The 14,803-nt window shown below is 32.8% G+C and overlaps 1 protein-coding gene and 2 non-coding genes across 3 annotated transcripts in view; all 3 read right to left on the reverse strand.

The window, feature by feature from the left end:
- The window catches only part of WDR43 (WD repeat domain 43), a 39,493-nt gene that overhangs the window by 15,207 nt on the left and 9,483 nt on the right, over nucleotides 1–14,803 (reverse strand). Inside the window, exons 2-9 of the mRNA XM_074288258.1 lie at nucleotides 14,421–14,558; nucleotides 13,601–13,722; nucleotides 9,588–9,708; nucleotides 8,244–8,383; nucleotides 5,990–6,092; nucleotides 3,856–3,920; nucleotides 1,289–1,460; nucleotides 461–544 (exon numbers count right to left, since the gene is read on the reverse strand). Coding sequence (XP_074144359.1) covers nucleotides 461–544; nucleotides 1,289–1,460; nucleotides 3,856–3,920; nucleotides 5,990–6,092; nucleotides 8,244–8,383; nucleotides 9,588–9,708; nucleotides 13,601–13,722; nucleotides 14,421–14,558 — 945 coding nt within the window. The remainder of the gene's footprint in view (nucleotides 1–460; nucleotides 545–1,288; nucleotides 1,461–3,855; nucleotides 3,921–5,989; nucleotides 6,093–8,243; nucleotides 8,384–9,587; nucleotides 9,709–13,600; nucleotides 13,723–14,420; nucleotides 14,559–14,803) is intronic.
- Nucleotides 7,612–7,693, reverse strand: LOC141559252 (small nucleolar RNA SNORD53/SNORD92). Its single transcript, XR_012487316.1, has one exon. It is a non-coding gene; the product is annotated as a small nucleolar RNA SNORD53/SNORD92 (small nucleolar RNA).
- Nucleotides 8,804–8,886, reverse strand: LOC141559251 (small nucleolar RNA SNORD53/SNORD92). Its single transcript, XR_012487315.1, has one exon. It is a non-coding gene; the product is annotated as a small nucleolar RNA SNORD53/SNORD92 (small nucleolar RNA).

Genomic DNA, 14,803 nt, shown 5'->3' on the forward strand with positions numbered 1-14,803 from the left:
TACCTGCCCTTCTCCCTCTCTCCATGGCATAAGTGTTAAGAGAAATTGCAGGGCAGTGCTAAAGAAGATGATCAATGAAGAGGTGATGCAGTGGGAAAGCTAGGTCTGGTCAGGAATGTAGGTAAAATAAGGAAAATAGCAGGGGGATTGGGACAGTTTGGTCCCATGTGGGAAGGAACAGATTAATATGGGATTTGAGACAAACAGGAGTTGGGAAATTATTCAGTCTCTATGGGGTATTGTTGGGGGGAATGATTAGGGATATAGAGTGCACTTTCTCCTGTGAATCAGGAGCAGTATAAAACAAATGGGAATTGGGATTGTTTCATTACTATTTTTTGTGCTCTCAGTAACTAATGGAATATCCAACATATAATAAACAGCTTAACTAATGATTATGATATACTGATTCATTAGTTTACCTGAAGCCGTTCCCCAAAATGATACCATATTTACTCACCTTTGTTATAGCTACTCCTATTTTTGGAGTCCAACAATTGATATCTCTTATCAGACACATATGAGGTTCTTTGGAATTCAAAGACTGGAACAGGAAAAAAATGTAAAAATTAATTCCAGACATATTAAAATCAAACAATCACAAAAAATTAAGCATATATACCAATGTATAAATACACACTAAAAAAGTATATGTATGTATTAAAATCAAACAATCACAAAAAATTAAGCATATATACCAATGTATAAATACACACTAAAAAAGTATATATATATATAATATATTAAAAGTTCAGACATGTCTTGTAAAAAGCAATATGTTCTGGTCATAAAAAATTATGGCCAAAGAACCCTTTAATGCTGATGAGCTCAATTTAGAAACAAATCTATTTGTCTCTCAAAACCCCATAGATCATACTACATCCTCCTCTTTTTAATATACAGTAACATTAATTAGTAGGCCTTTACTATAGCCACAATTACCAGCCACTGATTTTTAAAAAGTACTCTTGAAATAGCATGCTCATAACAGCTCATCAGAAGTCTTCAAAGAAGATTAAGTAAAAAAAATTATATCGTTACATTATCTATTACATAGCCATCCACAGAAATTCAATGGATGCTAGTAGTATACATAGTGATAAAATTCCAAAATAAAACTCTCCACTAATTCAAATTCTTTAAGATTTACTTCCCCACTTCAAAAGAGCTACCTTTCTGGTAGCTACTGGAAATTAACCTTTTAAAAAACCAAGCAGACCAAAATGTCACATTAAAATCTTTTTCACCCTTAAAAACATAATTTTATATTAGTTATAGATCTACCTACCACTCTTTCAATAGCTGGCTGCAAAAGACTGCCATATACAAGTAGCAAAGATTGCTTATCTGAACAAAAAGCTGCTGCTAGAATTGGGATAGGACTAGGTGTTGATTCTTTATCTTTCCCAGATGTTGCAATTTGAATAGTGCAATTCGAAGTCAAAGGCTTTTTGCAGTATCTAGAAATGAAAAAACTCAGATGTGACCAAATCACTTGAGATTTAAATAGACAATTCAAACTTAATATTAAAATGCCCTAATAAAGTAAAAATCAGAAGGAAAGGGAACAATGAATATCTATGTAATCTGTGGTCATCACATCTACACCAACCTTCTGTACCACTGTCTATAAAACAAAGGAACAGAGTTATGCTGTTTACAAGGTCCAGAGATCCACATAGGTATACTGCAGGTTAGTCCATGAATAAAATACATCAAGAGAGAATATAAAGAATGTTGTACTTTTGAAAACTTAATACCAAAAACATCATGAAAACATCTAATGAAAATTTAATTAATGATGGGAAGATCTCAGAAATTCAAACATATGCTAACACAATTGTGTTCCTTTGAAAGGTTTTCAATTTGGTTTATAATTCAACTCAGAAAATTCTACCTACCATATGCAAGACACTGTGTATAATCCAAGAAATGCAAATAAAATTAAAAAAAAAAAAAAAAAAAGTAGTAAGGGCACTACCTTCAAGAAATTTATAATCTAATAAAGGGTAGGATGAATCACGTAGAAAACTAAATATGATACAAGACAAAATATGGAAAGTGGCAAAATGAGGTATATACAGGCTGCCCTGGGAAATTTTAGGGACGTGACTTTTTGCTTGCAAGAGGAAAAAAAAAAGGGAAGTAAAATAGGGGATTAGGAAAGTTTCATAAATAATCTTTTCACACGGAGATGACTACAAGACCTAAATCAATTACAGTGGGAATATAAAGACCCAGATATAGAAACAACTACATAATTAGAAACCATAGACTTGAAAATTAATTGGATGGGAGAAGGACAAGGGAAGAGAAAATACTGATACAGTGACAGAATCGAGGGTCTACCAATAGAGAGAGTGAGATGAAAGAAAATAAAAGAAAATGACAAATGAAGGATCTATGACTTGTCCAGTCATTCTGGAAACCAATTTGGAACCATGTGCATCAAATTATTGAAACATGAGTTGTTCATTTATTTCAATCGTATCTTCTTTGCCATGAATATCCCAGATTGGGTCTCAAAGATAGTGCAGTGGCTTGCCATTTCCTTCATCCTATTTTAGAGATGAGGAAACTGAGGCAGAGTTAAGTAACTTGCCCAGGCACACACAGCTACTAAGTGATCCAGAATCAAATTTGAGCCCAATTGCTCCATGCACTGCATTATCTAATTGTTTGTCATACAACGATGACACTTACAGCCCAAAGAAATAAAGAGGAAAAGGATCTATATGTACAATAAATATTAACAACTCTTTTCATGGTAGTCACAAATTGGAAATAAGGAAGTTACTAGGGAAAGGCTAAAAATAATTTGTGGCATATAAATGTAATGAAGTATTATTGTGCTATAATGATAAAATGCAACAGTTTCAGAAATAACTGAGAAGTTCTCTGTGAATAAATGCAAAGTGAACAGTTGGAACAATTTATACAATACCATTTTAGAGAAAAACAACTGTGAAAAGACTTTGGAACTATGATCAACACAATGAAAAAAAATTACGATTCAAAAGAATGAAGATGAAACAACTTTAACCATTAAGAAAGAGGCAAGAAACTTAAAATGCTAAAAGACACAAAGTTAATGTGGGAGGGAGCTTTGTTGAACTATGCAGTTATGCACTGACGAAGGTTTTCTGTGTTTACTCAATGAGGAACAAAAGGGAATCATGATAGGAAGGAGTAATGGGAGGAAAATAAAATTTTTTAAAGGGGAAAAAAAGAATGATTACAATGAAAAAAAAAATCAGAAAACAAAAAATTTTAATAACTTTTTTTTTAGGTAAAAGGAAATTGGCCTGCAATTTCTTTTTTCCTTTTTTGTGGGGAAAAAAAGAGGAGTAGAAATGGAGAGGTGGAAGGAATGGAAGGTTGAAAAAGAATTCACACAAATGGGAACAGAAGAATTCTAAGTGAAAATCAAAAGCCAAGAAAACTATACGGTTGAGAATAGTTGGTAAAACAGACACAAGAGATGGAATTAATAGGAACAAGAGCAAGACTAATTAAGACACATATATTTAAAGAAATAAGGGGCAGCTTGATAGTGAATAGAACACTGGGCAGAGAATCAGAAAGATTTACCTTTTTAAGGGACATAGGACATAAACATAATATGTCCTGTATCCCTCAAAAAGGTAAATCTTCCTGATTCTATATAAATATTAATATAATAAATTATTTATTATAATTAAAATTAACAAATATAATAATTTATTACTATAATAAAAATTAACAAAGGAAAACACAAAATCAGAATAATACAATGTAATAGACTCTAAATAGGAGATATAATACCAAAGAGTCAGGTGAATAAAAGAAATTCCCATTTGAAAAATTCTAACTTACCCATTTAATATGTGTTCAAATAAATGGACTTGTCCATCTCTGCAAACAACAGCTAACTTTATAGGCTAAAAGAGTAAAGTCAAAAACCATTAATTATTCTCATTGAAATTAATATTCAACAATTTCTACTGTCAATATACTAACTTTCCTCCAGAAGACAACTATTCCCAAGCATATCTACCCTTTTAAATTATAAATTTGCCAAGTCCTCTCCATATCAAGAAGGAAAAACATTTAGTAGGATAGATCTTCAGTATAATATTGTATGACTAGTTTAGTTATTGTAATAAATGGTTAAAATTTGTGACCTAGGATTCGGATTGTAGAGAAAGTACATAAATGGGGTGAAGGGCAAAGGTATGTCCAAGAATTTTGGGTTCCTCTTGTTTATTGCTATTTTAGGGTCTCTAAGCTCCCAGACAACTAAAGTCACAATTCAGCATATGGAGCTTGGCAAAGCAGATTTTCCCTATGGAGGAACTCCAGGTTGTACGTCTTGCTTTAGTAACTGCAGGATTTCTTGGGAATAGCAAACAAGTGGAGAGATAATACCATGTAGAGTCAAGGGAGGAAGTAAAGAAAAATGAAGCTTTGGTACATCACTGATAAAAAGTTGCAGACTGCCTTTAGTAATATCAGCACATACTTGGAATTTTAGAAATTAAGCAAAAACATGGGGAACAAATGAAACACTTTAGAGGGCTGAGTTCAAAAAACTGAAATTACTGTTAACTTAGGAAGTTCAAAATGTAAAAAGATGTTAGTGGCAAAGTAAACTAATTCAGTTCATAATAAAATATTTCTATGAAATAGAAAGAGAAGACTCTAAAAAACTGTGACATAAGGTTATTATAACACAACCATCAAGACTCTTCTATTTGTAACATTTCACATTATCCTGCTTTTGTAACAGTAGCAAATGAACATCAACAAATAAGACATTTATTTTATTAAAAAGACTTAGGACTAACCACAAGGAAGTTCAATGCATTTGCAGTCAAAAACACAGGTTCCAACCCTGCCTCTGATACTTACTACCTGTGTGACCCTGGACAAGGGTCTTGATTTGTTTCCTCAACTGTAAAGTAAGGAGCCTGAATTAAATGATCTATATGATTAAAATTATTCTACATAATTTTCATGCCTCTTGATCAATTTTATGCTCATTCTAAAATGCAGATTTTGTATTTATTGAAGTGTTGCTAACCCTCTGAAGAAAAACTGGAATTTTTACATGGCAAAATTTCTTTTCCCAACAGGCAGAATCCTAGGGGGTTACCCATAGAAAATTAAATTTCTTGATTCTGATTGTGATGTATCTCTATTAAAAGAGATATCATTAAATTTATCATTGGCTACATCCTTCAAGCTGAAATTCAATTACTACAGTCTAAGATGGCTTAAAGTAGAGACATTTAAACTAGTTGTAATGTCAAGTATGATCATATTGGGAAAAACTGCATTTGCATTTTTTTTGAAGGTGGAAATAACTATCATCTTTGAGCTTAGAACATCAAAAATAAAATTCAATATTTTAGAATCTTGTGTTGCAAATAGCAAAAGACTGATTTTTCCTGCTAATAAATTTTTTTTCAAATAACTCTATCCATTCTGAATTGAGTCCCTCTTATATCCAAAATGTTCAAATGAGATTTTTCAGTGGACAGAGGAGTAAGCCCAGAGTCAGGCAAACCTGCTTCAAATTCATCTTCAGATATTCTTTAGTCAAGTGATCCTAGTCATTTAACTTCAATCTGCATTAGTTTCTTCAACTTTAAACGGGGTATTAGCATTTGCCTGCCAGGGTTTTTGTGAGCACTAAATGAGATAATGTTTGTAAAGTGCTTAGTACAGTTTTGGGTATGTTTTAGGTAATTAATAAATGCCTATTCTCCACTTCTTTCTTTATTCAAAAATTTCATTACTCTTTTCATTACCTTAAAAAAAAAAAAAAAAAAAAAAATCTCAACACATTCATATACTTCATTCTTTTTGGTCATTACCAAAACTATATCCATCCTACCACCTTGATTTGTACATGACTCACAAACTCATCAACATGCTGTATCTTACAAAATGGGATAAAAAGCAAATAGCACTTCTGGGTCAAGACTAAATTATCTAGTAATTTTACCTCCTCTTTGTTTTCTGATAGAGTCAGGTCAATGTAGACCGGTTCATCAGTAACTGTAAAAGACATCACTGCATTCTTCTCTTTATTTTCTGACCGAACTTGCCTAGGATACATAAAGCAGCATTTATCCAAGAGATACATAAAAATTGGAAACATCTAACAAAGATACTAAATTCCTCACAGAATTAGTGCAAAGTTAAATGAAATAAAAATTAAAATGAAAGTATTATTTCACACTATATCCTTGGAAAGCTGAAAGCATCTATCAATACTTTATCTGGCATACATAACAAGTAAGCAATAGCACAGTTATACAACAAACAAGTCATCTAGCATAAAACAGACTTAGGGCAGAAGACTATGGTAGGAACAACATGTTACATACAGGATGAGCTGGTCCACCCAGAGGCTAAAGCTAACTGAAGGACATTAAAGGCTATGTCTTTGGTGAGATGATGATGGAGATTTAGCAGATTTCTCATTGCCAGGTGGGTTTAGTCACCTAGCTCAGCACTAGTAACTGTGAGTCAGTATATTTTTTAATATATACTATACTACTATACATAGTAGTTTAAATAGATTTTTCTGGACCACAAATGTCTGTTCTAAATGTGACCAGAATCACAGCACTGGTTTGAGTTAGGCCTGACTGAAAATAAAGACCTTAGAGTCATCTGAGCCTACCCTTTTCCTTTAAAAAACAATAAATGAGAGGGAAAAAAAAATAACCAATAAATGAAAAAGTGAGATTTAGAGTCAATTAATTAATTTCCCAAAAGCTACACAAGTAATGGGTAGTAAAACAACTAGCATTTGTCCCAAGTTCACTTGCTCCAAATCTAAGAGCTCTTCCTTTTCATGGCTACATATGAGAGTTCTCTTGTAAGCAAATACTGACACTTTAATTATGAAATTTTAAAATATATATCATTTTGTGTCTATATTACAGATGTCAGTTCTTCTTTTCATTGCTCTGAAGAGAAGTTCAACTCTGGTATAAAGAATCTGTGAGATTTGGGAAATATAATATATCATATCATATAATATAATATATATTTTTTGGACAAAATATGAATGGAAATCATACTAAATAGTTATAACCTTTCTTAGGCTAAAAAGGAACTACACAAGCATTTAAAATATGGGCATATTTTAAGTCTTAATAGAATTTTTCAAAGCTGACATCTTTATTATTCATTTGTCCCCAGACTGAGAGACCTGTCATAAGATCAAAAACTATAGACTCAATCCACACAAACATTCCTCTCTCCAAGTAAGCTCAAAAATAAACTACCAAATGCTCAACCCAATTTGGCAACTACAAGAACAATGTCCCTGTATAACTCAATCCAAAATTTACAACCCAGTTAAAAAAAAAAAAATCTTAAGGATTGCCACAGCTTACCCAATATTCAAACAGGCATGATAAAATTTAAAATACATACCAAAAAATGGAGTTAATATTACTTATTTCCAAAAATCTATTGTGAGCATCCCATGAAGTAATGAGTCGCAAAATTTTAATAACCACTTATTCCAGAGGAATTTTGATTTTAAAAAAGCTGGTTTGAAAGTAAAATATAAAGTATTCATAATAATACTGTAAACGCAGATTGATAAATATGCTCAGACACAGCCAAGGAATTAGATGTCCTCATTCAATTATCGGTTTGAGGAAACCACAGTTGAGTGTCATCATAGCACCAATCCAAAATGACCTACACCTAGGTCCCTCCCTATTAGTGCACAAATGAATCCAGAAGTGGTTGCATTATTCTGATTCACACTGCATATCCATCAGGCTAGAACAAATTACCTAATTTGAAATAACACAAATTTTAAATAATGCAAATTTGAATACATGCAACTCCAGCCCATGATTCATTACTTGCATTAACTGGGGAGAAAGGTAGCTGTTCTTTCACAAATTATAAATATCCTTTTCTTTTTAATAGAGAAATTTTATTATTGATTAGTTTCTAGTTTCTTGCAAAAATAGACTGAGGATAAAAGAAACAAGTTTATCATCTTCAAAGACAAGTAAAAAAACTAGCCAACTTCTTAAAAGTCTTTTATTCTTCTATGACCTCTATCCATAACTTGGAAGGTCCTTATGGAAGTCAGAGACACAACAAAATCCCCATAACAAAACAGCCAGCCATATTTTTGGATACACAAATGGCAAGTTGTTTTGTTTTTGTTTTTTTTTTTTAAACCAAGGCACAATTTCTTCCAAGCAAAAAGAAATACGTACCATACATTAAGTAATCGGTCATGTACTGCTCCAGACAAGAAATAAAGGCCAGTAATTCCATCAAAGGGCTGACTTTCTTTAGGAGGTCTTAGAGTTGTGAACATAAGTGATGAAACAGCTGTTGCATGACCTGTGAAATGCTAAAAAAAAGTAAATTTCATTAGTAAAAGATGGTTCTAAAGCAATAATACCAAAGAATCTGGATATTTCTTTCAGCTACAATTTGTAATAAACAATGGGGACAAATGATTACAACTAAATGGAGACAATAAATTATTCTGAATTACTGAATTATTACTATACTTGGAACTAGTTTGATTTACTCACTCTATAGACTTCTTTGTTCTCCAAGTCCCACAGTTTGATAGCTCAAGCAACTGAAGGTATTTATGCTGCACTCTTTAGAATTCTTAGGAAATAGGGCATCTGCCTAAATTATAAAAAACTACAAAGTATTCCTTCTTAATAACCCACATGCCCTCCCCATATCCCAAGTTTCTTTACATTTCATAGCAGAAAGTCAAGTTAATTCTAACACAAAATCAAAAGGGGTACTGGATATGCTCAGACACAGCCAAGGAATTAGATGTCCTCATATAACATTCAGTTAAGTCGAAACCACAATTTAGTATCATCACAGCACCACATCTCAGTAACCCCAGAGAACTTTTTTCTTTAACCAATAAGGTATAAAATCTATATTTAATTTTAAACAGTACAGTTTTCAGTCTGAAAAACAAAAATCTTTGGTTAGCAGTACAGTAAAAGCTCATTAATTCAAACTAATCCAAATCCAAATCTAAAGTAATTTAACTTGTTCTGTACTTAGCTCTATATTATTTTTTTAAAAAGAAAAACAAATTTAATACCAAACAAATTAAAATAAAAACAAGATTTCTGAGTACATATTTGTTCTTTTTAACAAACTGTATCTAATGGACTTGAGCAACGTCATAGTAAAATGATCCAGAGGCTGATTCAGCACTAGAAGGGAACTCAAGGAAATCATCTTATCCAACCCCTCATTTTACAGGTGAGGAAACTTAGGGCCAGAAAGACTATGACTCAATCAAGGTCACAAAGAGAGTAGCCATAGGGCTATGATCAGACTCAGGCTCTGACTCCAAATACAGTGTGTAAGCAACACTGCTAATTTTAATCGATTCTACTGCTATCAAACTTATTTGGAAACATTTTGGAAACTCAATATACTTGAACATAAAAAAAGTATTTTGTTGATAATAAAAATTATTCATACTTTCCCTAATTCAAAATGATGTTCCTCCCAAATTAGTCTGAATTATTGTGCTTTTACTATACCTGCACCTATTTTGACTCACTCACTCTATAGACTTCTTTAGTCTCCAAATCCCATAGTTTGATAGTTCGACCAGCCGAAAGCAACATTTTCCCATCAGGGCTGATGCACAAAGCACTGACACTGCTGATGTCACCTTTCCATTTGCTGTATTACAGAAAGAAAGATATTACAAAAAGTTAATATTGTCATCCCTTTGCAGCAGCAAGCAGTAACAAAAGTTACCACCAAGAGCTTCATGCCAGGTGTATTCCTTGAAAGCCAAACCTTGTGTTCAGCTGTGCATAAGCAAAACTGATCCAGCACATTGTCATCATGTTCTAACTTAGCCCAGAGGCCCAGCCCTGAGAAAACTTGACTGGCTTCTGTTCAAATCATCCTAGAAGTAGTTCCTTTCAGCAAGATAAGGGTTTAAGAAGGGCAGGCAGATAATTCAGTTACAATCCTTGTTTCCCAGCAGTCTACAATACACTTCTCTTTCTTGTCCCTGGCATCAGCCCCACCCCAATCATGTCTGGGTCACACACTAACCTGAGCTTTCAGTCTTTCAGCCCAAGGTAGATTCATGTTGGTGTGGCTGCTAGCATTCTCATCTCCTTAGAAAACATGTTTCCTAATCTTATTTCCAGGTGTAGGCCCCTGCTGGAGGAAAGCATCAGGGGGTAGTTCAAGAACATGGGAGTAGGAGTCAAGAGACTAGGGCCTCGTCCCAGCTCTGTAACCTTGAGCAAGTGCTCAAATCTTTCTAGACTTCAATTTCTTCATCTGTTGAACAAGGGGTTGATGTAGAATGCATTTCTATATTTCTATGTTTTCTCTCCAGATTTCAGAGAACTTTGACCTTGTTGTAGACTCCTATGTCTTACAGAAAGTATTTCCATATTTGGTCCTATAGTACAGAAGTTGCTGATGCTCAACTAAACATCCAAAGGACCCTAGAACAATTTCATATACTGTCTAGTGTCATCAAATCCCTCAAAGGGCATCTCAAAAAAAGGCTGTCTATTCATTATAAGAAAATCTTTTTAAACTAATTCTGTATTTCACTCCCCAGAGCACCAACCAAATTTCACTCATTATCTTTCAATATTTATGACCCTAAGATCACTTAATCCTCTCACTGTGAAATGCACGAAGATGAAGAAACCCTATGTAAGTATTTCTATATTTCTAACAATTATGCAGAACTTCTCTTTGAATTTCTCAAAGAATGACTGGATAGCACATTAATAATCAGGTTTTCTTTCTTCTTAAAAAATTACAAATTTAATAGCCACCAAGAGAAACAAATCAAATGGCAAAATATTACCTGGATTACTTAGAATCTGAGAAAGAAAAACTGATAATTGACAAGCAAGATTGAGAATTTTTTAAATTTTAACTGGCCAAAGGGGGGAAAAAATTAAAGAAGTTACCAATACCCATAGGGGAAAAAATATATAACTTTTATTTCAAGAATAGTCTTCCAAAGTCTTAGTTGTTCATAAAGATATTTTAAATACCTCAAAAATCTATTATCTGAAAACCCTTAACGCTACACAGAATACTCAAGAGGTAGAAGCTCTGAAAATTACAATTCACTGAAATGATGTGCAGATAGAAGGTTGTGGGAACAACAATGACTGAATCAAGTCATGTAGTCTCTACATCTAGAAGCAGCCAGTGCTACTTATCTGCCACAAGAACTATGAACTAACCAGACTGCAAGAACACTCTTCCCACATGAGGTATACTTTTAGTAATTTCACAAAGACTTTGGTAGTCTTTAAAAATCATTCTGAAATGATCTTGCAATGAAAAAGAATGATATACGATAAAAATTCCCGAGTTTGGAGAAAATAGACACCTCCCCTTACTCTGCATAAGTGAAGGGCTATGGATACAGAATATTATATTTACTCTCTTGTCTTAGCTGATAGGTTAACTAATTTTGTGGATCTGCTTTTTTTTCTTCTTTTTTATCCTTTTAAAAGGGATGACCTTCTGGGGAGGGGAAAAAAAGGTATTTTTTGAAAATCAAGATGATATAAAAATAAAAGCTAGAAACTTTTTTTTTTTAAATTAAGAAGCTTTGATTAGAACAAAATTTTACTTCAAACTGGTATACTCTTAAGTTTTTAATTCAGTAACTAAAATTATCTTAAAAAAAAAAAAAAAAAAAAACTTTCAAGGTACATCCAAAAACATTTCTTTTATTGAGAGTACATAGTAGTGATCCTTCATAGCCAAACTTCTAAAAGAGTTTTATATACTTGAGCCTCTAATTTATTATTGACTTCCTTCTAACTCCAATGAAATCTGGCTTCTCTAATCAATCATCTACTGATAAGTAGATTTTAGTCTAAGAGCTCCAACAAAAACCTTCCAAATCAGAAATAAATTTTTCCCTTTCTCCAGGCTTTCTTTCCCCCACTTATAATACTACTATTGATTTATGTCTCCATCCCCACTTGACAACTGTGACAGGTTATTACACTGGTTCTACTTGTGCATTTCTCTTGCCTTTTGGTGAATCCTTTTCTTTCCTCCCACTTTTACCAAAGACTCAATTGTATCCCATTCCTTCTATTCTATACTACCCCTACTCGAGGTATCTTACTTCCACAGGCAGGAACTTTTATTTCCACAACTACAACTTTGTTCTTGAGCCCATATCGCCATTCCTGGACTGTCAAATGCTACATTTAAAACTAAGAGACAACATGGTTCAGTAGAAAAATCACCAGAGAACAGCAGCAATACTGATAGGATGGACAAAGACCTGCAAAATCAGACAGATCAATTTCTAATTTTAACATACACAGGACATGTGATCTTCCTAAGCAAGTTCTGAATATAAGTTGTTTTATATATATATATATATACATACACACACACACACATATATATATACACATATATATAATATTTATATGTATAATATAAGCAACCTATTAGTTGCTTTATTAAAGAAATTTCTTCCAGGAGTTCATTTTTGCCAACGAACCAACAGATTTGGACCAAAAAAGAAAAAAAAAAAAAATTCTAATCTAGATCCAGGAGGCATGGGCTCATTTCCTGGATACACAACACAGTAAACTCATTCCCTTTCTCTAAGATTGTTTCCACATGTATAAAATTGGGATAAACAATGCATTTACCTCATATAGTCAGGAGGTTAGAAAGCTTTTGGTAAATGGCAGAAGTGCTAAATCATTGTGGACAATTATTAACCAAAATTCATCAAATTGCTCCCCAAGCAGACACTCCCTGATTTGCTTATCTCACCCCTGCCTCTCTCCTTCAGTCACCAAGTCCTCTCAAGTCTTCCTTCACAATGCCTCTTATATTTTCCCCTTTCCATTCCCACTTTGACCACCTGTTCAAAGTCTTGTATTTCATTTACTGCCTCTTTAAAATCAATCTGTCTCTAGCTTTTCTGTCCTGCCAGATTTTTTTTTAAAACTAAAACACTGTTTTAATATCACTATCACAGTCAAAACTTTTCAGTGGCTTCTCAATGACTACAACAGAAAAATGCAAATACTTTAAATTGGAATTTAGGATCTTCTACAATTTGACTCCAAATTTGACTACAGAACCTTATCTCCTAAAGCTTCCAAACTCAAAAATAGACTTACTGCTCCCTCACCATCATCCTACATCACTGAGGTACTCCATTCTTATACAATTATACAAATCGTAATTATCTACTTAGAGATATCCTTCCTACAACGAAGCACTTCCAGACCATGCCAAAATATTTTTTTCTCTTTTCTGAATTCAGTATTTATTGCATATATAATACATGGCCTCAAGATAAGCTTTTTCTAATCTATCATTTGCTTCCACTGTATTGTAGTTCAATTTTTAAAAACTTTTACTTCTTTTTCCAATTAGATATTAAGTTCCTTGAGGGCAGGTACTATTAGCTTAAACTTTGGTTTACAATATCTAACAAAGAAGTCTATAAGGGCATAATTTGATGATCTGTTAAACTCCCAACTCAATTCTTAGCAGTTCTGGAATCTTTCTTTTGAAACAGAACCATCTTACTTACCACTTTACTCTGCAAGTCTGTGTATTCCATTCCACAATATATTTATCATCTGAACAGCTATACAAACAATCATTATCTTGGTGCCACTGTATGCAATTTACTTTATTGTCATGTCCACCGCTCTGGAGAAAGAAAAAAATATTATACAGAAGCAAAATATAAAAGACAAAGTATTTACTTAAATGAAATGATATCAACATTCATAATTTCATTGTCAATTTACATCCATAACACCTGAAAACTAACTAACTTACAAAACAAAATATCATTTTCTCTCCAAGCTATAGATTCAACTTATACTATCCCAATTTCTAGATTAACTTTAGAGTTAAATATGCCAGATCAAAACACAATGTCCAATTGTTTTTTTAAAGAACTGATAACTTATTAAGTTTTAAACAGAACAAAATACTGATAACAGCAACATTATTTTTTAACAAATAGTAAACATATACATACACAAATATATATATGTATGTAAATACACACATATATATAAACATATATGGAGGGATACGAAGAAACAACACTTTATTGTATACAACTTTATTGTATAAACTTTAAATTAAATTGTTGCACTAATTGTTGGGGTGGGGAAGGAATGAATTATGCTCAGAAATTAGTGATATAAAAAAGTACTATTTTTCAACAACAACAAAAACTTTAAATAAAAGATTGTTGTTACTTCAAAAGAAAAATAATTTTCAGAAGTAGAATTTAAAAACATTCTCCCAAAATATTAGTGTAATCCGCTTAGATCAAAACCAAAAACAAAACATTAAGAGTTAATTATGCTGTTTCAAAAAAAAAAGATACTTACTACGAGTTTGCTCTGTAACTCTCCTTTTAATGTGTTGTATAATAAAATGCTGCCAACTGCTGTACCAATGGCCAATAGGTCAACCTGGTCACCAGTTCCTACAGCTTCAGATTTCCTTTTTTTCCTCTGGGGACCTTCCTGGAAAACAAAACAAAAAATCCCTACATCTCATGCAATCCTGAATAAATTTTCAACATAAGATGTTAACAGTAAAATGGACAGAAGGCTTAAGTATACTAAAATCCATTAACTAACAGAGAGAAGGATTCCTATTGGGTCAAAATATGGAAGCCCTGACTGAAGATGTGTTTCTCATGCTTTCTCACACATTGCTGGCATGCCACTTTGAAAAGTCACTTCAGAGTAAGTGCAAGATAAACCCA

This window comes from Sminthopsis crassicaudata, chromosome 2, assembly GCF_048593235.1.
Source record: "Sminthopsis crassicaudata isolate SCR6 chromosome 2, ASM4859323v1, whole genome shotgun sequence".
Lineage (NCBI taxonomy): Eukaryota > Metazoa > Chordata > Mammalia > Dasyuromorphia > Dasyuridae > Sminthopsis > Sminthopsis crassicaudata.